This window comes from Pseudorasbora parva, chromosome 2, assembly GCF_024679245.1.
Source record: "Pseudorasbora parva isolate DD20220531a chromosome 2, ASM2467924v1, whole genome shotgun sequence".
Lineage (NCBI taxonomy): Eukaryota > Metazoa > Chordata > Actinopteri > Cypriniformes > Gobionidae > Pseudorasbora > Pseudorasbora parva.
This window is the reverse complement of record NC_090173.1, coordinates 13,777,158-13,800,072: the sequence shown is the minus strand read 5'-3', so window position 1 is coordinate 13,800,072 and position 22,915 is coordinate 13,777,158. Positions and strand designations below refer to the sequence as shown.

The window sequence follows — 22,915 nt, the reverse complement described above, 5'->3', positions numbered from 1 at the left end:
AACCAATTTTATTGGATTCCCTGACCCCAAAAATGTACACTTTGACACCAAATTTGTCATTATAGCGATAACAGAAGCAAAGATATGGGCTCTAGAGTATTTTCGGCACATTGTCGGCCATTTTTGAAAAAACCTGTTTATTTTTGATAAAAATTGTGATCTCACTTGTGTCTTAGGATAAATTTATTTGTATGACCCTAAGGTACTTCCATACCAAAGGGGACCTTTGCATCATGACTTGAAGTCAAAGGCCTATTTTTTGGGCTTAACCTCCCTACTACAAGGATCTTTCCACATTACGAGGGATCGAAGGCACCTGCGCAATAATCTGATCATGCGGAATGGATTTCCACTTGAGGAAAACCCCATGGTCCTCTGGAACTGGAGGGTCCTCTTGTGAAGCAGGCCGAATGGTATCACTTTGGACACTGCTGCCATGAGACCCAGCAGTCTCTAGACCTGCTTCACAGTGTGGCTGTGGCCATCTTCACGCGGTAGATGGGATAGTGAGCATCTTGAACCTGAAACTCCTCAGAGAACGGTTGAAGTACCTCGGATCTATTACGGGACATAACCCTCCATCCTTTTTGGGAACAATGAAGAAGTGGCTGTAAAAGCCGGACTCCCTGTCTGGTGGAGGGATACGTTCTATGGCCTCCTTCACCAGCACGTCTTCGTTGCCAAGCTCCCTTGGGAAGGGCACTGGTGGCGACACTGTTTTTTTTTTTTTTTGCACCTGCCTGTAGGCTGGTTCTGCCCACTCAAGGCAGCCCTGCCTGAAGAGGCTGAGCGGCGAAGGAGATACTGATGAAAGGCCGCCATCTACTTTTTAATCTCCTGGAATCTTTCGATGTCGGTATTAACCACCTCTGAAAAGTCACATAAGCCCTGCCCACTAGAGACGAGGTGTCCCTGCACAGCTTGGTAGGCAGGACCGGGGCTTTAAGGGAAGATGCCGTCTCGGAAGACAGCTCACTAATGCCTCCTTGGCGTCAGGCATCTTCCCATACCCTCGCTCAAACACGCCCACAACACAGCCGAAATCAAAAACGGGCGGATTCGACAGGTGCGCTGCAAAAAAAATTCCCAAGAAGAAGAAGTTTTATTTATATAGTGCCTTTCCAAAGCTCGAGGTTGCTTTGCATAGTGTTAGCCCATACATTTGCACACTAGTACATTAGAATACTCACAAATACAAGACAAGCACAGGTTTTCAATAGCCCCATTATTCAAAATACAAATTAAACCAAGCCTCTCTTCAGCAGAAAGAATCAACAGGCTAGACTAACCTTTGCTGAGGAGCATGTTGTGTGAACAGAGGAGAACTGGTCCGAAGTTCATTTTAGTGATAAATGCAAGTTTAATTTATTTGTGTCTGATGGAAAACATTATGTTCGGCATCAAACTGGGGAAAGATTGAACCCAAAGTGCCCAAAGAAGTCGGTGAAAGATGGAGGAGGAAGTGGCATGGGTTTGGGGATGTTTCTGCAGCAGGAGTTGGGCCTATTATACAGCTACATGGCAGAACCTCAGAACCTATTTATCAGAATCTCCTTCGGCAACCTGATCAGGTCCCATGCAATCTGACACTCTCAGAGAGGAGTTTCCAAAAAAATGTTCCACTATGTTTGTGGTTCTATTACAATGGAAAACTTGTACCTCCCCTTTCTCACTGGGTTGCACATCAATGAAATGTAAATGATTAGGTGTTGAATAGATTCAGCCTATTCATGTTACATCAATCAGGTTAATAATTTGACTGGAGTCACGTCTCTGGCAGGCTAAAAAAGGAATTGTCTCCACATTGGTGGATAATTACCATCTCCCAATAATATCTTAAACTTCGGTACAATACAAGCATAATAAGTCTCATAATTATTCACGAGACAGCATGTCTTCATCTTATAAGAAGACGCGTTGCTAAATTAATGACAGTATGCCCTTAATTATTCATGACAGCACGCTGATAGGCATTTTCCACTGACTGAAGCAGCAGCGCTTCTAACAGTAAGATCGAATACAGTAAGTGAGAGATGCATTAATGGATCAAAAACGAGTGGGTCCCGATTTGTATTGAGTGTCTGCGTTGCCTGCGTTCTCTTCAATAGATCCTGAGTCTACGACACAAACACGATTCGTCCGCGCTGTGAGTGTAACTGCTCTTCACGGATATTTATCTGACCAAATGGCCCATATAACTCCACAAAATAAGCCTCAGAAGTTATCAAAGTTATACAACAGCGTGGTCACATATATTTTCAAAGCAGAGAACAAATTGTGAATGGCTGTGCATTAAATTGTGCACTGAATTATAGTTGTCACATGATATATGTATTTGTGTTGTTAGGGGTTAACAGCTTATGACCCAGGACCAGTAGTGAAGAAATGAAGACAGAGTCAGGATTGCAATTAATTAAAAGAAAAATTTACTTAGAATAGTTTGCAGTTTCAAAAGCAGAAGCCAGCTTCAAGTCTCACAAGGAGTTCGTAGGCCGCGCTCCCTCTCTCACCGTCTCGTTGCCTCGCCCTATCGTACATACAATTGTCCCAACAGTTATACCGTTTTCAAGGTCTTATCCCCGTCATTACTGCGATGTGGATGCTTCTGATTGGCTCAGAGACAATGCACAGTCATGGTAAATTTCCACTCGAGTCAGTTAATCTGATGCACGTTTACACTGACGTGTCACTTGTTGATGCTTTCCCCCCAGAATTAGGCCCGTAGTGACCTTCCAGATCTGGAGCAGGCGCCAGCTTGCCCAGAACAACAAGTCCACCCATCTCTTAGGGTGCCCATTGAACACCATTCTGATCTGTAACATAGAATATTGCGCACATACACAGATACACAGTCTCTCCAAGGTTGGAGCTGATTAAGCTCCAGTTCTAACTAGTTCTTACCAAAACATACTGATAACATGTGCTTTCTTTCAGTGAGAGGGACACACAATAGTACAGGCAATATTCATCTTGAGTCTTTAGTGTTGCAGTAAAAGAAAATATAAAAGGAAGAAAATATAATAAATTAAATGAAAGACAAATCCATATTTCATCTCTGGAAGCCGGGCTAAGTGAGTAAACCCTGTTACTGCACTCCTGACATGTTAGGGGTGTGTGATACCTCCAAAATCCAAACACATGACCTTGTTGCCAGTGTTTAGTGACACATCACACATCTCTAGGCCAGACCCTCAGTCACTCCTCAGAGACCAAATACACACTTTAGAAAACAAGAAACTAAAACTAAATCATAACTGGATAGAATCATTATAATAATATAGGATAAATATTGATTAAAGTTTTGATTATGAAGTTAATTAGGATATAAATATATACAGGTATATTGAAGCGGCAGTGGATTTCAAAATCCCCCCTTCACTCCCTCCTAAAGGCCAATTTTGGGGTCCCAATGACCCCCTAAAGTTGGTCTACCAATTTAGGCCGCTTCATAATCTTCCATCCCCCCACTTTTTAGTTTATAATCTTTGAAAAAAAGAAAATCTCTTTTCCCCTCAGGGATTTAACTTCAAGCATTATTAATCTTATCCAATTTGGTTTTATCAATGGCTTGATTGATTACAATAAGCACATATATCCTCAAGAGGACATACTACATTAGCACCCCATGTTAAATACCACCCCATTATAAATACCAAGATATCTCATCTAAAAAGAGGGATTTTAAATACACTTCTTTCAAACACAGACCTTTTTCATCTTCAAAACAACAGTGGTCTGAAATAAAAATAAACAAAATAAATAGGCATAATAATCCATCCAATTACATTCAGTCTCTGCATAAAACATCCTTCAGTTTACAGTCTACATACATGTACCATCTTAATTACACATCCTATTCATTTCTTTCCCAAACATGTTCATAACATCCATTTCAATCGCTTTTCCCTGATTTTACTCAAGAACCTTCTTGTTAAACCCATTTTCATAACACATCTTTTTCTTTTCCACATAGATTTCCACATACTCAAACCTTTTTGTTACACTTGCTTTTTCCATCAAATCCAGTTTTCACTCATAATAGCCCACATCATTTTTTTAAACTTAAAATTAACATAACCATAAAATTGTTAATGTTGAAAACTTCATCAAAGTGACATATTTATCCATTTGTATTACATTCATTCAGCTTGTTCACATCTTTATCTTGTGACATTGTGCTTAATCATACTCAATACCAATTATTTTTCCAAATAAATTTCCAAACCCATGTTATTTAGTAAACCATTCAAAATCTATTAATTAGGGTTTCCTTTAAAGTAACATTTTTCTTTCAATGTCTTGTCCATTAAAACTCTTTAGGCGTAAGCTCCAAATGACCAAAATCTTAACCCTGTTGATTTATGTCATCTGGCAGTGATACTTCTCATCAAATCCTCACTAGCCTTCCTTTGCCACTCACACCAAAGTTGTTGTAATTTCCCCAAGAACTTACACTTTTTTTTTTTTTACATTTTCATAATCTCCCATATTACTTTATAAAGTATTAAAAATGTGTAGTCATCATCAATTTTTTTAAAAACTGTTTTAAAACAATCTGTATTTTGAAAATCATTCAATGTATTTAATTTGCCTTCAGGTAAAATAAATTCTGTCAGAAGTTTTATTTTCACAACATTAATCTTTAGGGCTATTTCTCTCTTGTTTTAACTTGTCGCATTATTCTTTACCAAAAAAAAAAAGTCAGGCTGCTGATGCACCATGTGATCATTATTGTTTCAGTCTTATCTCTACTGCTCTACAGAAACCAAAATATTATTTTATTCATCTTTCAATCCCAGTCACACCGAAAAACTTAAAGTCACTTGCTCCTTTAACATTAATTAGACATTATTACTAGACATCTAATGTCCTGCATCCATTTAAGGGATGAAAAATAAAAATAAAAATAAAACTTTTTCTTTTAGAAGTTATCTTTTTGGCCGCCCTTCTGCCTTCAGAAATATGAGGGAATCTCTGGATAATTTAGATAGTGACTTCAGCCAATTTGTCACTTTGTCTCTGCCGTCAGGTTTCTAACATGTTTACCATTTCTAATCAATTGACATTATTTCAATTTAAACCCTCAGTTAAATTTAGAGATGGGTGTTTAACCCATTAAGAAACGGCAATCTTTAACTTTATAATTCCACTTCAACTAATCCAGAGATTAATTCAAATCAGCATCATAAATGACAAAATTAGTCATAATTACCAGTAACAGACAGAGCTGGATACCAGTCCACTTAAAGCTCGTCCCATGTTTTGGATCATCTTTTCCAGATTCCTTCAGAATTAGCAGTTTCTTTAAAAGTTGTCGTTTGCCTTAACCCATCTGTAATGATAAACACTCATTCCAGGGGTTAATGACCCCATACACACCATCAGGACAGAACAGTTTCACAAACCAACACATACAAAACATAAAGTGCAGTCATCAACAAACATACGCACATTAAACATATAATTTTGAATTGCTCATTCTCAAAATTTGCTTTTAGTGTTTAACTAAAAAATATTTAAACTCAGTTCTTACATGGTTTCTTAACCAATTTTCAAATCATGTCTGTTCATTATTCCTTCATTTTTAGAGAAGTCAGCTGGGTTGTTTTGGCTCTGATATCATTGCTTTTGTTTTGTTTCAGCTTTAGCAGGACGATAACAGACAGAGCACCATCACTGCTTCTCAAGCAGTCTCTCTCTCTCTCTCTCTCTCTCTCTCTCTCTCTTTTATTAAATTCATTAACCTTTAACCTTCACAAAGTTTATCCTTAAAGAATAAATTTGTATCAGAAATTTAAATGTTTAACTTTCCAATTAGAGATATATAATCATCTCAAAATAAGTTATGCTTTGAATTCTTTTCTTCAAGTTACTTTAGTTAAATACCTTTTGTTTTCCAGACCTCCTCTTTAAACTTCAACAGCTGTTCTTATCTTTAGACACCACCATGCCTTCAAATTCTCCACTGCCATATCTAATGACCTGCAGGATTAAACTCATGATATGGAAATATTAGTTCAATATCACAGTTTTACTGATTCAGTTAATGCATTTTTGTTCTGGTCTCCACAAAGTTGTTGACAATCACCTCATGGTCTCAGCTGGCTCTTGAATGACCTTTACCATCATAACTTTGACTCAGGGTCTTCCCTGGCATTCACAAACAATGCGGTATTTGAGTGAGCGGTATGGAGGAGCCATTATTAGGGCAGGCCATGCTGTGTCCTGTCTGGACTCTCGGCCCCTACAACCACAGCGTCCCCCCTTACTGATGCTGCTGGCCTCACAGACATCGGTTCAACTCTCATACACACCTCACATAAAACACCTCCCTTCTTGGAAGTGCCCAATGGCGGTGACCCCCATGTCTTAGGTTGTCCCCCTGCTGGCCAAAAGAGGATCTTACCCGTCTTAGGCGAATCACCCTCATTCACATTGGTCATCGCTTGAGATCTTTGACCCTTAAAATGGATCAGATGTTTTTCTGGAGCCTTGGGGAAAGTGCATTCAAGAGTCACCAGAGCCATTTAGTCTGCTTACTATAAGTAGAACATGGAGACAGGTTAATCATAACACTTAATCACTGATACCAATTACATCTTCCAAACCGCAACATTATGCGTAGATTATACTCAGTGAATTTAGCCATAACCACTGTCCACTCAATTTAATGTCCTGCATGTTGACTCTGACCTGATCCATTGGTCCTGTGCATGGTGGCGGCTAAGATTAGACAATGATGTCACTGGTCATGGAATAATTTATTTAAAAATTTTAATTTATTAAAATTCTGTATTTAAAAACATTTGATACCTTTATTATTGCCCTCCTAATGACACTTTCACTCTTTTTAACAAATCACTGTCTCTATGATTTTCAACTGGTGCACTGTGCTTTTACTATAAATCTCTTATCACCTATGACACAGGCTCAGATAACAGCATTGAGCTGGTTTTGAATGAGAGAGAGACTCTGAGTTATTCAGGATGGTACACTGTGTTTTCATAAACTTTATACTACTTACACTAGCTCAGCATAAGGTCTGGCTAGAAATTAAAATTGTTTTCAAATAAGACATCAAACATTTCCTTTAAACTCTATCCTTAGACAGAGATCACATTTTCAATTAATTAATTTTATATTTGTCTTTTGCCCATACAATTAATTTAGAAACTTTACGTTTCTCAGATTAGGTCTCTGTTACTGTAGCAACTTTGGCCATAGCACCAGAAACGGTGGGGGCCAGATTCAGATAAGCGAATTGTTTTATTACAGCTCTGCACCAGCTTATCTTTTGAAACCAAAACCTCAGCATCTAGGGTTTTTAACATATTAACACCAATTTATCTTATAAAAACTGTTTTTACCAACATTGAGGCAAATTAACATTATTAGAATTTTTCAAGAGTTAGAGGAACAGGAACCACCTTTTTCATAAATCTGTCATTTAAACCTCTATGTCACTATTTATATATTTTCTCGCCTCACATGTTTTTCGGTCATTGTCTTTAATTTTACCTCATAATTTTAATTAATTATCATAGATCTTTCCTTCAAAAATAATTACTTAAGACCTTATATTCATATTTCACTTTGTTACTTTCTTACTTTGTTTCATCTACAAAATTGAATCTGATGGGCTGATTTGCCACCATTTCTACACCTTATGGGTGGGAAGTTACAGTTACATACAAAATGGCCCTGCTGACCACAATTAAAACTCTCTGTCATTTAGCAACTGGCATGTTTCAGTCTAGTTCCCAGTCTGTAAGGCGGTGCCAAAAGCGGCACTCACTCGGACAGTCAGAGAGGAGAAGAGCGCGCGAGAGGGGAGGGGGCAGATAAGACTGGCTGCTCACACATCTTGGTGTTTTCGCTTTTTCAAAAACAATCTCAAGCCCTTTTTCAGACTACACCTCAATTCCAGTAATTTCAGACAATTTATTACATTTGGCAATTAGACTATACCATCCCTCAGTAATCTTCTGGGATTTTTCTTTCAGGGGTTAAACCCCACCCATTCTACAAATTCATTAATACTCTTTGTTTGTAGCCAGTCAGGATGCTATTTAACTTTTCAATCAGAATTAAAACCTTGCTGCCATGTTTTAATTTTTTTTATAAATATGTTCTGCAAATTTCTTTTAAGTGAGGGCTTCAGAGCAAAGCTAGTTACAGCATTTGCTCTCTTTCATTTCAACATATTATCAAGACTGATCAAGTTACTGATCATGTCACAATTTATCAGCCATATTTTAGTCAAAGTTCATACTCACCGAAACAGCAAGAGATGGAGGCGGCGATCTTTACCCAACACAGCTGTGGCTTCTGCGTTATGAAACTGCAAAGGACACTTGTACGAAAACGTCACACATACTGGTCCGTGCCAATTTGGGTCACAATTTTTATTTTACTCGGGATCGTTCCAGATGCATCACTGGCAAAACAACTCCTGAATCAATTTTTATTTTGTTTAACTAATAACTAATTTGTTTTAACTAGTAATTTATTTTATTCCCTGACTGCCTGATTCACTAATTTCTAAACTCTAAGTTCGGGGATCCCCTTATCTGAGATGGAAGAGAGAGCGCAGGTTTGCGATGCCTACTGGACTCACACACCGTTCCAGGGACGTACTCCTGTAGGGGTAGTGACCGCACTAAATGCCCACCGGGGCCCCCTTTCTTGAGTACGCTTCAATGCGCTGCCTTCTACCGTTAACCGTAACGATGCCATCAGCGACTTTACTTTATACTATCACACAAGTATAATCAACTCCTCACTCCTATCGAAGTGAAGCTCTCTCGTTCCCCTTTACCATCTCTTCCATTCAGATAACCCTATCCAAATAATTAAAGCTTTCTACTACCTTATTTGTTGTTTTGCCAGGGGTGTCACCAAGGAATGATTGCCCGTGCATCCTCCACCAAAACTGTTAGGGGTTAACAGCTTATGACCCAGGACCAGTAGTGAAGAAATGAAGACAGAGTCAGGATTGCAATTAATTAAAAGAAAAATTTACTTAGAATAGTTTGCAGTTTCAAAAGCAGAAGCCAGCTTCAAGTCTCACAAGGAGTTCGTAGGCCGCGCTCCCTCTCTCACCGTCTCGTTGCCTCGCCCTATCGTACATACAATTGTCCCAACAGTTATACCGTTTTCAAGGTCTTATCCCCGTCATTACTGCGATGTGGATGCTTCTGATTGGCTCAGAGACAATGCACAGTCATGGTAAATTTCCACTCGAGTCAGTTAATCTGATGCACGTTTACACTGACGTGTCACTTGTTGATGCTTTCCCCCCAGAATTAGGCCCGTAGTGACCTTCCAGATCTGGAGCAGGCGCCAGCTTGCCCAGAACAACAAGTCCACCCATCTCTTAGGGTGCCCATTGAACACCATTCTGATCTGTAACATAGAATATTGCGCACATACACAGATACACAGTCTCTCCAAGGTTGGAGCTGATTAAGCTCCAGTTCTAACTAGTTCTTACCAAAACATACTGATAACATGTGCTTTCTTTCAGTGAGAGGGACACACAATAGTACAGGCAATATTCATCTTGAGTCTTTAGTGTTGCAGTAAAAGAAAATATAAAAGGAAGAAAATATAATAAATTAAATGAAAGACAAATCCATATTTCATCTCTGGAAGCCGGGCTAAGTGAGTAAACCCTGTTACTGCACTCCTGACATGTTAGGGGTGTGTGATACCTCCAAAATCCAAACACATGACCTTGTTGCCAGTGTTTAGTGACACATCACACATCTCTAGGCCAGACCCTCAGTCACTCCTCAGAGACCAAATACACACTTTAGAAAACAAGAAACTAAAACTAAATCATAACTGGATAGAATCATTATAATAATATAGGATAAATATTGATTAAAGTTTTGATTATGAAGTTAATTAGGATATAAATATATACAGGTATATTGAAGCGGCAGTGGATTTCAAAATCCCCCCTTCAGTGTAATGGTGAGCTTACAAATCCTTGTGTGTATTGTGTTGCTTGTAACGTAATGGTCATTTGCAGCGTGCATTTGTAGGAAGCTTTGATGCTTTTAATGAGAGCGAAATAAAACAGTTTGAATCAGAAAAAGCCGTTGCTGTGATGTCAGTCTCCCCTCACCCCCCAGCATTCCCACATTAAACCACGCCCACTTTTATAGCATTTTTCAAAAGTGTGGTGAGAACTGACTGCTGCTGAAATAGGGAGTTTCATGACCCTTTAATAAACAGTTCTCGATCTGGGAAGTAATCTTCCACTTTCACCCCTTTCATTCGGTTTGAATTTTCTGATTTTCTCAAGTATATAAGCACTTTTGAACAGATCTTTTTATTTTTTCTGACCGATTTTTACAGACCCTGAAGATTCACTTTCTGGGGCAGACTCATTGGTAACACTTTACAATACGGGTGCACTAATATGCATTAATTTATCTTCATTAGTTGCTGATGCAGTAATCATTAATAAATGATTTAGTTTACCATTAGTAATACATTAACTCATGATTATCTGTGCATTAATTAAGCATGAATTAATGCATATTAGTGCACCCGTATTGTAACGTGTTACAGTCTCATAATTATAGCTCATATCTGATTCCATCTGAATCCCAGGATTTACAAAACCTTTTCCTGACATTTCATCTCCAGTCATTTTCCTTTTTTTTTTTTTTTTTCCATTTGCATTTTTTTCTTCAATTTCTGTTTCATTGCAGGTGTTTTAAAACCACTTTCATCATCTATAATTTCTGTGAACAAGTTTATTCACTGGCAAGCTTATTGAGTTTAAAGTTGACAAAAGTAGGTCACCTAGTTCTCACACACACTAGGGTAAGAGTCATTAGTAATGTTTGACCGGGAAAACAAACATTATGCAAGAGGGCAAAAAGAGAGTCAACAGATAAGCTGATGCCAAATTGGTTTTTAATTGATTCAATAGCCATTTATGGCTCACCCTGATCTTTTCTCTCCTGCAGCTGTCAAAACAATATGGGTGCACTTGAGCCCCTCAAAAATTGTCAGGATACAAGACCATTCAAAAAGGCACTAGTGAACCTTTCAGAGGGGGTTTGGAGAAAGAGATAAGCTTTCATCTTTAGATAGTCTTTTAACAAACACATTATCTTTTGTATAGCCCACTATAAATATGGGTTAATTAAAAAATATATATTTAGTGCAACTGTGCTGACAATATTTTATAGTTAATTTACAGGACAGTCTTTACACTAAAAATACTTTGCATATAAAGCTGCTGCCAGTTAACTGCTGCAAATTTACAGTAAAAAGTTTTAGTGTATTGCACTATAGTAGAATTTCTTAAATGGGCCATAGAAATATATGAAACTTCACTTTGCTCTTGTAAGGGTGGATCGCCTACAGTGGTTCTGACTGCAGGGTTGTCGAACGACTAAAGAAATATTATCAGCAAGATGCTAGAAAACTGTACATTTCTTGTCTATAACCACCCACTGCAACTTATACCAACGGAAATAATCGCAGTTACAATAGCAAAATATGTGGGAGAGCATTGCTTTAATGTGACTATATTGTATTGCAATAGGTAGCACTTCAAAGTCAATACCAAATCATAACTAGTTAGCAAATAATTTATAACTGAAAGAATATAATGACAAAATCGGGTCATGGTTACCCTTAAAATATTTACAAAATAGATGAATGTGATGATAAAAACTTATACCATTAATCGTACCCAGCATGTATAGAATGTTACCTGATAGATAGAGAGATAAAGAGAGAGAGAGATAAAGAGAGAGAGAGAGAGAGAGAGAGAGAAGAGAGCAACGAGAAGAGCCAAGGAGAATGCCCCTAGAAGAGACAGCCAGAGAATAAGAGAGCCAGAGCAACAGTTCTAATCTTCTGTTCCTCGACCATGTGACTGAAACCCTGATACATTCAAACTGACCAATCAGACCAAACTTCCCCCACTGTACTACAGGTGTGGCACCCATTTTGCCGACAGTATCTCTTTGTATTTAGTAATTCCAAATGGTCTTGCTGGTACTAAAGAGGGGGTTGGAAACAGTAAAACCAATGTCTTTGTTCAATTAAAAAAAAAATCAAATATCTTTGATTATTTTCAATTATTTCAGTGTCAGTATCAAAGTGTCCAGAGGTGACCCAGTCCACCAAGACATTCTTCCAGTTGATGTCATCTTCAGACTAGTGGTCCAGAAATGTTGCAAAAGCAGTTTGACAGTTCAGTCTTTGTTCTCATTGCATTCCTGCATGGGAAGGCTCTATCAAATGGTGTTGCATCATTCCTTGATATGCAAAACGTCCACTGAATACCTCACACCTCAAAACAGTCACTGAAGGATAGAGCAACCTCTTGTCCCTCTTTCTGAGGACACAGGATGGGAACTTGTCTTGGAACTTGGATACAGGATGGGAATAAAAGAACATATAGCACCACAAAGAGCAAAAGCATAAGTCATTTGTCAATGGTCAGAAGTTTGATATGGTCAGATTAAAATGGTCTATGGCAATAAGCTCTTAAATCAATGTACTTAATAAAGTGGTCAAGGTTGAGAATAAAAGAACACCTGGAAACATTGAAAATAAATTGCATTATAACAAAACAGCAATCACTGCAGGTTTTAAGTCCCCCTTTTCATGAAGAATATCAACAAAGTATTCCATGTAACCAAATACAGAGATTCAATTGAATGGATGTCCTAAAACATTGTTCCAAGTCAAATGGACAAAATTACAAATAATCAGAAATTAAAATAATGCATTGTTACAATACAATGATAAAATAAATGTTTGCACTTAGAATGAGAATGAGAAATACTAATGTAAATGTTGATATTTAACTTGGTGGGACAAATAATATCTAACTGAATTAGTAAATCTAAAGAAAAACAAAACAAACAATAACTGGAAGAAATTGACAGTTACAATACAGTCTAGATGTAAAGAATTTATGTGAGGCAGAGGTAGATTTGACTTTGTGTGTGCATTTAGCTGTGGCTATGTGTAAATCATACTCCAAACATGGTGAGGAAGGTTTAGAAGTGTGATGCAAATTTGGTCCTGTTGAACAGCGAGCCAACATGAGAATGTGAGTGAGGTGAGGTTTGCTCCATGATGTGGCTTCCGCAGCCCTTTTTTTTTCTTTCTTTTTTTTTTTTTGATGAACATGCCAGTGATGAGCACTTGCCTGACCTAACGCCTGAAATAATCACCATCAATTCAATCTAATAATCAGGTGAGTAGGGCACCCTAGGATGATCATATTTAATAACATTATGTTTTATATATCTTTTTCTAATTCTATGATTAATGGAACGTGTGCCTAAGGGCGACACAAGAGGGTGCCTGCGCCCCAAACACAATTGCCGCCCTAGGCAACCAACCACCTAGATCGCCTATAGCAAACTTTGGCCTCGTGTAACGTTAATTCATCTAATTACTGTAAGCATTTACCTCCTATTTGTCACATAACCCAATCCCTTCCCTAAACATAACCGTTTGTGTAACATTCCAAGTGTCCCGAGGCCAAATGATTGGTTTGTGTGAAGTAAATCCCCAAAAGCGACCAGCAGCGTCGAGTCCATCCACCGGCCGAAGATCAACATATTTCAGAATTTGCCACCGGATGAAACGTCACGTCAGCTTTGACAGCATTGGGTGTCATGTGTCTCATGACCAATTGCGTCATTACGTCAGCTTTGATTGCAAAATGTCATTGGCACACGTTAAGCAATAGATTACACCATTGTATGGAAAAAGCACCCCTGATCAGCTGAAAAGTGCCCAAAACACTCAGCAGTCCAGACTGAGATAAGAGGCCAGCCAAACAAGCTTTTTTTCAGTTGGGCTGATCTGGTTGCATGAGTTTGAACAACAATAACACATAAGATCAAAGGTGATACTTCTGCACACAGCAAATCAAATTAGGCATTTTTTGAGCAGGGACTTTATACTGAGATAAACAGGTAATGCAAAAGCGGTGTCAAAATGTAGGACATGACGGACAAGTTGTTCTATTGAAACATATATGTTACATATATACTGCCATAACAGAAATTCAATGCATGTAGCGCTGTTAATATCTAAACTCTCTTGTATCTTGTAGTTGCCCCAGAAATGCAGTTTGGAGTTCAAAGTGCATTCTGGAAGAATGCTTTTCTTGACAAATGCTGCTAAACAACTTATTGTCATAAGTGACTGGTAGAAAGACTGGTAAAACAACCTTTTCTGGGTCTGGATTCATTGATACAAATTCAAGAAAGCAGCACTATTTGCAATTACAATTAGGGTTAGCTTATTTGTTAATGATCTTATCTGAGACTTTAATGTATGTTTCCCTCATTTGACTCTGATCTCAGATTCCTTTGGTTTTGAGTAAAGGTTACCATCTCTTCTGGCCCCTCCTATACTTTACCTCCAGGGTACATAAGAGCAAGACTATAGCCAACATAACTTAAAGATCTCTCTGACTATGGCTTTAATAGATGCGTTACTCTCACAGAGCTCCAGCACAGGTGCCATACTTGTCCTGCTGTTGTTTTTGGTTATTTTTCTCTTCTTCATCAACTCCAGCTCCCAGGATGAGGGAAAATATCCTCCAGGACCCAAACCACTGCCTCTGCTGGGAAACCTGCACACGCTCGACCTCAAGAAATCCTACATGAGCTTGTGGGAGGTGAGCAAATCAAACTATTTTAACTATTGAATTGCTTCTTTTTGGGTTTAGATTCATTGTGTTTTAGTTCTGTTCCCTGAAATTGTAGGTTGACCTAGTTTCCTAGTGAGTTCCAGTTTGTTTCATTATCATTACATGTGTCTAAATGAACTATTTTCTTACCGCATATGTATTCTGTTCAGTTCTCGGTCTGTTCTTGTTAATGTATTGTTTGATTTGCATATATTCAGTGCTTTTCTGAGTATTTATAGTTAATCAAATCTGTTGAATTTCCTTTGACTTCATGATTGTTATGTTCTAAGATAGATAGATAGATAGATAGATATAATAGTCATTAATGGCTTTTCTTAATCTTTTATTTCTTGCAGCTGTCAAAAAGATATGGTTCAGTTTACACAGTGCACTTGGGCCCCAAAAAAGTGGTAATATTATCAGGATACAAGACCGTCAAACAGGCACTGGTGAACCTTTCAGAGGAGTTTGGAGACAGAGATATTACACCCATATTCCATGATTTCAACCAGGGATATGGTAATTGTTTTACATATTTTGTCGTCAAGTTTAGTCAAGTTTTATTTATAGAGCACAAATTTACCACAACCAAAGTTGATCCACAGTGCTTTACAACAGGGGGTTTCAAATCATTCCTGGAGCCTCCCCAGCAATGCACATTTTGGATATCTCCCTTATTGGACACACCCAGCTCAGGTCATGGAGTACTAAACTAATCAGCTGATGAGTTAATACAGCTGTGTTAAATAAGACACTTGTCCAACATATGCAGCCCACTAAGAAATGCATCTCAATAGATATGTTTACTTGCACTACTTTTCCAATCCGATTTCAGATTCTTAAAGGGTTAGGCTTCTGTATAGTAAAAGACGCTGCATATGATGGACGGGTGTCTTATTATAACATATGGAAAATACAGCTCAGCCTCACAAAAAATAAATACATTCTTTCTGGAAATATAATTGTAACATTTTATATATATATATATATATATATATATATATATATATATATATATATATATATATATATATATATATATATATATATATATATATATATATGATTTTGACAGGGCTAGCAGAGAAGGCCCTGATGGCCCTGACAGCCCACCACTGTCTAACCGTAACTTTTTACATTAGTTTATGTAGCAGTTGACACACACGAATGACGAACATTTCTAACTCAACATCTGACTCTAAAAGTAAAAATGTGTTTGTGTAGCTTATCAGCATTATTATACAAAGCATGTATTAATGGTTTTTGAAAACCTTATTATCAAGTGTACACTATTTCAACAATAACTGATGTGGTCAGGTAATTGTGAAATAGTGTAAACTTTACAATAAGGTTCAATAAGGTTCTCAAAAACCACTAATACATTTAATAAATCCTTTGTTAATGGTAAGTCATTATAATAAAGAGTCTACAAATGTTAGTTACACATCAGGTTATGTTGAAGTTAACAACCTATCTGTTTATGTTCAGATGGTTTCCACTGTATAATTGTTTACCGACAGTCCCAAATCAATGGCTTATTAAATAATGTTAATAAGCTACACAAAAGCAAATGGTCAAATGACCTTAGAGTCAAATGGTGAGTTAAAAATGTTCATCCTTAGTGTGTGTTAACTGCTACTACTAATTTGCTAATGTAAATATGTACAGTAAAATAAAGCTACAGGCATTGTTCATGGTTAGTTCATGTTAACTAATGCATTAACTGATGTTAACTAATTCCACTGTTAATGTGAATAGATGCATGAAAATATGTGACAAGATTAACTCATGCTAAAAACTCATTGGGGCGGCAGTGGCTCAGTGGTTCATGTAGATTGTCTACAAACCAGAAGGTTGGTGGTTCGATCCCCGGTTCCATCTGACCAAGTGTCGAGGTGTCCATGAGCAAGACACCTAACCCCAACTGCTCCCGACGAGCTGGATGGTGCCTTACATGGCTGACATCGCCGTCGGTGTATGAATGGGTGAATGTGAGGTGATATGTAAAGCGCTTTGGATGGCCATAGGGTCTGTTGAAAGCGCTATATAAATGCAGTCATTTTTTAAAACGAGGTAAGTTCATGGTTAGTTTATGTTAAAGGGTTAGTTCACCCAAAAATGAAAATGATTTCATTAATTACTCACCCTCATGTCGTTGGACACCCGTAAGACCTTCGTTCATCTTCGGAACACAAAAGAAGATATTTTTGTTGAAAGCTGATGGCTGAGAAAGGCTTCAGAAAGGCCCAAATTGGCATTCAGTACATTTCCACTGACCCACTCACAAGACCCATAAAAGGCACTAAAGACGTCGTTACAAAGTCCATCTCACTACAGTGGCTGTACAATAATTTTACAATGCGACGGAAATAGTTATTATGTGCACAAAAATCAAAATAACGGCTTTATCCACTAAGTTATTGAAGTGAACTCGACGCCTGCGTGCGTCGAGTTTCGCGTGAGTTCACGTCCGAGACATACACGGAAGACAATAAATTGATGGATAAAGTCATTATTTAGATTTTTTTTTGCGCACAAAAACTGTTCTCGTCGCTTCGTAAAATTATTGTACAGCCACTGTAGTGAGATGGACTTTGTAACGACGTCTTCAGTGCCTTTTATGGGTCTTGTGAGTGGGTCAGTGGAAATATACTGAATGCCAATGGAGGCCTTTCTGAAGCCTTTCTCAGCCGTCAGCTTTCAACAAAAAATATCTTCATTTGTGTTCCAGATGAACGAAGGTGTTATGGGTGTCCAACAAAATGAGGGTGAGTAATTAATGAAATAATTTTCATTTTTGGGTGAACTAACCCTTTAACTAATGCATTAACAAATATTAACTAATGCTGAACAGAGCATTAGAACAGAGATGTTGTCCATGGTTAGTTCATGTTAACTAATTCATTAACTAATGTTAACTAACGCAACCTTATTGTAAAGTGTTACCAATGAGGGTATAAACTGGACTTAAAAGCATCTACTGATAGAGAGGTCCTGATATTCAAAGGTAAACTTTGACTACAGAGACAGCTCCATCACATCTTTTTTTACAACGGGAATGAGGGATTTAGAGGCTATGTATGGTGTAATAAGATCACACAAATATAATCCAGGGCCGAAGTGTGCAGTGCCATTTATGTGAAATCAAGGATTTTAAAGTCGACTCTTGATTGTAATGGTAGCCAACGAAAAGAGACAAGGACAAGGGCGATAACTGTTAAAAACCTGGCTGCTGAATTTTGGACCATCTGTAACTGAGACAGCATAGATTGAGCTAGGCCAATGTACAGAAAGATAAAGTAATCCAATCTAGAGGAACTTTTATTTTTTGTAGATGTAAAGAGAATTGTCTTGTATATAGTTGCTAATCATTATTCTAGTTAGAAATGTGAGGTCCACATTTGAGTAATGGATACATTATTCCTCTATAGGGATTCTGTTTTCCAATGGTGAAAACTGGAGAGAAATGAGACGCTTTGCTCTCTCGAACCTGCGAGATTTTGGAATGGGCAAGAAAAGAAGTGAAGAGATTATCATTGAAGAAACACAACATTTAAAAGAGGAATTTGAGAAGTTTGAAGGTAAGATTGTAAACCACAAGGACAAGATAATAATGTGACTGAAACTCAGAGCCGGCCAAGCCACTAAGCGACCTTTGCAATTGCAATGGGCCCCGTGGCCAGCAGAGGGCCCCCTAGAGTCACTGCTAACTAGTGGGTGAAAAAAAATCATCAAAAGTAACATAAAATAAATAAAAAGAAATGGGCCTACAGCGCTCATTATCAGGCATCATGATAAGCACAGTTGTTATTAATTTAGCTCTTTATTATGGCGAGTTCCCCACTAATCTTGACCCTGACTGACCCGATGATGTCACTCGTCACCTGGGCAGTGTCTGTCAGACTGTCAGTCAGTCAGTGACTCCGACATCGACGATGTCTGACAATAAACAAAAATATCTTTCTGGCCATGAAAAAAGACAAAAGAAGAGGCTGGAAGAAGAAAAGAAGCAAGAAGATAAAGGTACGTCTTATATTAACATTAGCTTAAATCGTGCTTGTATTGCCTTTTATTATGCTACAGTTGTTTACGTAAGTGTCAGGATAATATATACCGAATTATAGCGAATAACAACCGCCACACAGATTATCCCGCTTATTACATGGATACTACCAAATAAATAAATAATTTGAATCAAAATACTGATTTAAAAAGGAGTTTATTGATTTAAAACCGATATATTGCTAGGTCTGTCGCGATAGTCAATAAATCAATTAATCGCACGATAAAAAAAAAAATGTTCTGGATATTTTTTCAGGCCGCAATCATTTCCATTTGCATGCTTGTGTTTTCCATGTCTCTCTCGCTGACTGCGCGCATGCCTCGTTTATACTCGATGCTCAGACTGAGGCGTGAGCATCAGCACTCCGTGTTGACGTCATTTTTGCCGCGCGCGCCCTGACGCTCGTACATACGCAACATCGAGTATAAACAAGGCTTCATAAAGCTATACTGAAGTTGGCTGTTTGATAAATGCAACTTAATTTTTCAGTTCAATCTCTGTGTGCTAAAAAGGCACAAGCTCCTGTAGAGATAGCAATAAACATTTTCCTTTTTTTTGCCAAATAAATGAAAAGCACGTCATCAATGTCTTCTTAAAGATAATTAAAGCATAATTTAATAGACTACATTTTTAGTTATATAGTTATAAGGTAGTCATTGCTTTTTTTAGGCCTTACTTAAAAAGGTCAAAGGGGCCTCCAACCAAATTTTGCTTAGGGCCCCCAAAGGTCTAGGGCTGGCTCTGCTGAAACTGATTTGAGTATTAACATCTTGTTCACCCATGTGCAGGAAAACCATTTGATACAACTCTATCAGTTGCCATGGCTGTTTCAAACGTCATCTCAGCCATTGCCTTCGGCACCAGATATGAGTACACCAACATTAAGTTACATCACATGATCAAACGAACTTATGAAAATATGAAGATGACTGGATCAGCTTCCATTCAGGTACCCAGACATTGCTGTACAATCCACCAATAATTCATACAAGGATTGCTATTTTTTTGATTATTCAAAACACAATAAATATTTATTATTTTTAATGCATGATTTTGAGTGTTAGTCATGCTGTATGTACAGTGTTCAATTATTACATTATGATTATTTACAATTCTGCTCGTTTGCAGCTCTACAACATGTTTCCCTGGCTTCGTCCTTTTGTGCCGAATCATAAACGTATCGTGAATAACTTCAGAGAAGCAGTCAAACAAAGTGAGGAAGTAATCAATGGTCTGAAGAAGACTCTGAACCCTCAGGAGCCCAGAGGAATTGCTGACTGTTTCCTGATACGACAGCAGAAGGACGAGGTACTGTTTATAGTTTTAAATCAAATGGCAAACTTTTTTAATATTCTGACATCTTAAATATTTTGGCTTTCATTGTCATGATTTCTGCAGGAATCTGGCAAAACAGACTCTTTGTACCATTCAATGAATTTACATTACACAATCAACAACCTGTTTGCTGCTGGCACTGACACTACAGCCACAACACTTCGCTGGAGTCTTCTGCTCATGGCCAGATATCCTGAAATACAAGGTATGGCTGCAAATGCCCATCTGAAAGCATATCAATGCAACAACTTTAATTTCACAAATAATTACAAAAAATGGCTATAAAAAAAACATGTAATTGAACATAACTTTTTTAAGTTCAAGGAAAGTGTAACGATGTTCGTAGATGGGAAGGAAGGAGGCGGGAACCGGCGAACGCTTCAAAACTTTAATTCAAAATAAATAAACAAAACGAAAGTAAAACCGCGGGCAGCCCCTCACGGACGACTGCCCACACAAACATAATAAAACTTGAACAAAACTCAATATAAAATCCAGGCCTGGTCCTCTCTCATCTTCCGCTGCCCTTGCTCCTTCTTTTATGCTCCCGTCACATGGCTGTGAGACGAGACCGGTGTGTCATGCAGCTGGCACTCATTAACACTCATTACCGGCCTGCTTTCGCGGTCCCTCGCCCCGCTGCTGGTCACACCACATACCCCCATCGCAGGCCGGGGGGTACTCCCGAGACTGCGCTTTGGACGCTTGGTGGACAGCTCGATCCTTCTCCACTCCCTGGCGGCCGGCGGTGACTCCTCCTTCTGAGGGACCCGGCAGTGAGCCCCGCGCTCTCTGCTCCTCCCCTATCAGGCAGATGGCAGCAGGCTCCAGCGCACGGCAAGCGCGGCGACTACTCCGTTCCCTCTCGGACGGCAGCCACCCAACCTCAACCCAGGGGCACGGCAGCGAGGTCTCTGTCCCACCTTCCTCGCTCCAGCACCATCGCCTCGGGCAGTCCTCGCGGTCCTCATTCATCCGCGCTGCCCGACCTCCTCAGCACCGCGATCCCCCTCAGCAGCGAGGGCTCTTCGACAGCATGTCCCTCCTTCCTCCCGGGTTTTGGCACCAGTGTAACGATGTTCGTAGATGGGAAGGAAGGAGGCGGGAACCGGCGAATGTTTCAAAACTTTTTTTTAGACTGCCCGCAAATACCCACAAAATAAAACATGGGCAGCCCCTCACAGACGACTGCCCACACAAACATAATAAAACTTTAAACAAAACTCAACATAAAATCCAGGCCTGGTCCTCTCTCGTCTTCCGCTGTCCTTGCTCCTCCTTTTATGCTCCCGTCACATGGCCGCGAGACGAGACCGGTGTGTCATGCAGCTGGTACTCATTAACACTCATCACCGGCCTGCTCTCGCGGTCCCTCGCCCCACTGCTTGTCACACCACAGACAGAAATAAAGAATACTCCCATAATCTTTTTTTATTTTTTATTTCCTACCTCCCTAGCCACTAGAATTATTGTGCTATTTTTTTAAATCATTAATTGTCATAAATCAATTATATGAATTGCACAAGTCTGAAAATATAATTATTAACCATGAAAAGTGTCAACCACAGTCAAGTATTCAGTAATGCTGTATACTTACATACTGTGGACTTTCTTGTGAATTTAACTAAGATGAGGTCCAAGGCGAGATTGAGCGAGTGATCGGTGGACGTCAGCCAGTGGCAGAAGACAGAAAGAACTTACCATACACAGACGCTGTGATCCATGAAACACAGAGATTTGCAAACATAGTACCCCTTGGTGCCCCCCATCAGACCACCTGTGACGTTCACCTGAACGGATACCTCATCAAGAAGGTCTGGCTCTAATAAGAGCATGCTGTGTTCTTGATTATGTGTTTGCACCATTTATCATTGATCAGTTGTGTTGTTTTGTGCAGGGAACCAGTGTGTTTGCACTACTGGTATCTGTATTGAAGGATGAAAATGAGTGGGAAACTCCTGACAGCTTCAACCCAGGACACTTCCTAAATAAGCAGGGACAGTTTGTCAAAAATGATGCCTTCATGCCCTTCTCTGCAGGTGCAGTGGACTTCTAAATCACCAATTATATTATGCCATCAGAGGTGATTTTTGTTAATACTCTCCTTATGTTTTTTTTTTCAGGCCGTAGGCTTTGTCCTGGAGAGAGTTTGGCCCGGGTGGAGCTCTTCCTGTTCTTCACTTCCCTCCTTCAGCATTTCCGCTTCACTCCTCCTCCTGGAGTGTCTGAAGATGATCTGGATCTCACTCCAGTCGTGGGCTTCACCTTGAACCCGAAACCATACAAACTGTGTGCAATAAAGCGGTCTTAAAGTTATATACAATGTAAAATATTACCTTTTATTGGACTGACACGGCCATTTAATGTGTGTGTGTGTGTGTGTGTTGCATGTATTATCTTTGGTTTCTATTGTAAATAGCTTAGTTCCTTTGCTCATCTTATGTAAGAAAAATATATAAAAATTTAAATATGTAAATGTATTTATCACATTAAAATAATTAGAATCAAATGTTGCTATTAATGTTTAAACCCAAGGAAAAAGTTAAAACTTAAATTGCTCCTATGGAAGCACTTTGGAAATAGTTGTACACAGATGGGTAAATATGAGTGTACGGTCAATCTGTCAGCCCAAGGACGGACTCTAATGGCCGTGTGGAAGTGTAACCCAGATTGAAAAAATATTGTAAGCCAGAGATGTTACTAAAAAGAAGAGACAAGTAAAATAACTGAATTTGGAAATGCAGAGTTAAAACTTTTATTTTATATAAAAAGTGTTTTCCTTTTTGCTGTTATTTTTCTTATATTGTGAATGTAACATGTATACT

The 22,915-nt window shown here is 38.7% G+C and overlaps 1 protein-coding gene across 1 annotated transcript; it reads left to right on the top strand.

Annotated features, from left to right (window-relative positions):
* Window positions 1-14,436: 14,436 nt before the first annotated feature.
* On the top strand, window positions 14,437-22,458 carry LOC137092232 (cytochrome P450 2K6-like). The gene is made up of 9 exons (XM_067456498.1): window positions 14,437-14,680; window positions 15,049-15,211; window positions 18,124-18,273; window positions 19,544-19,704; window positions 19,884-20,063; window positions 20,154-20,295; window positions 21,720-21,904; window positions 21,988-22,129; window positions 22,214-22,458. Exons 1-9 carry the CDS (start codon window positions 14,477-14,479, stop codon window positions 22,399-22,401), a joined length of 1,515 nt encoding a protein of 504 aa, XP_067312599.1. The 5' UTR covers window positions 14,437-14,476; the 3' UTR covers window positions 22,402-22,458.
* Window positions 22,459-22,915: the final 457 nt, after the last annotated feature.

Bases quoted from the DNA above. Each gene is read 5' to 3' on its own strand.
- LOC137092232 (XM_067456498.1), top strand. From the start codon at position 14,477: ATGGCTTTAATAGATGCGTTACTCTCACAGAGCTCCAGCACAGGTGCC. The intron at 20,296-21,719 runs GTATGGCTGCAA...AATTTAACTAAG, and splicing joins CAGATATCCTGAAATACAAG to ATGAGGTCCAAGGCGAGATT. The intron at 22,130-22,213 runs GTGCAGTGGACT...TTTTTTTTTCAG, and splicing joins CTTCATGCCCTTCTCTGCAG to GCCGTAGGCTTTGTCCTGGA.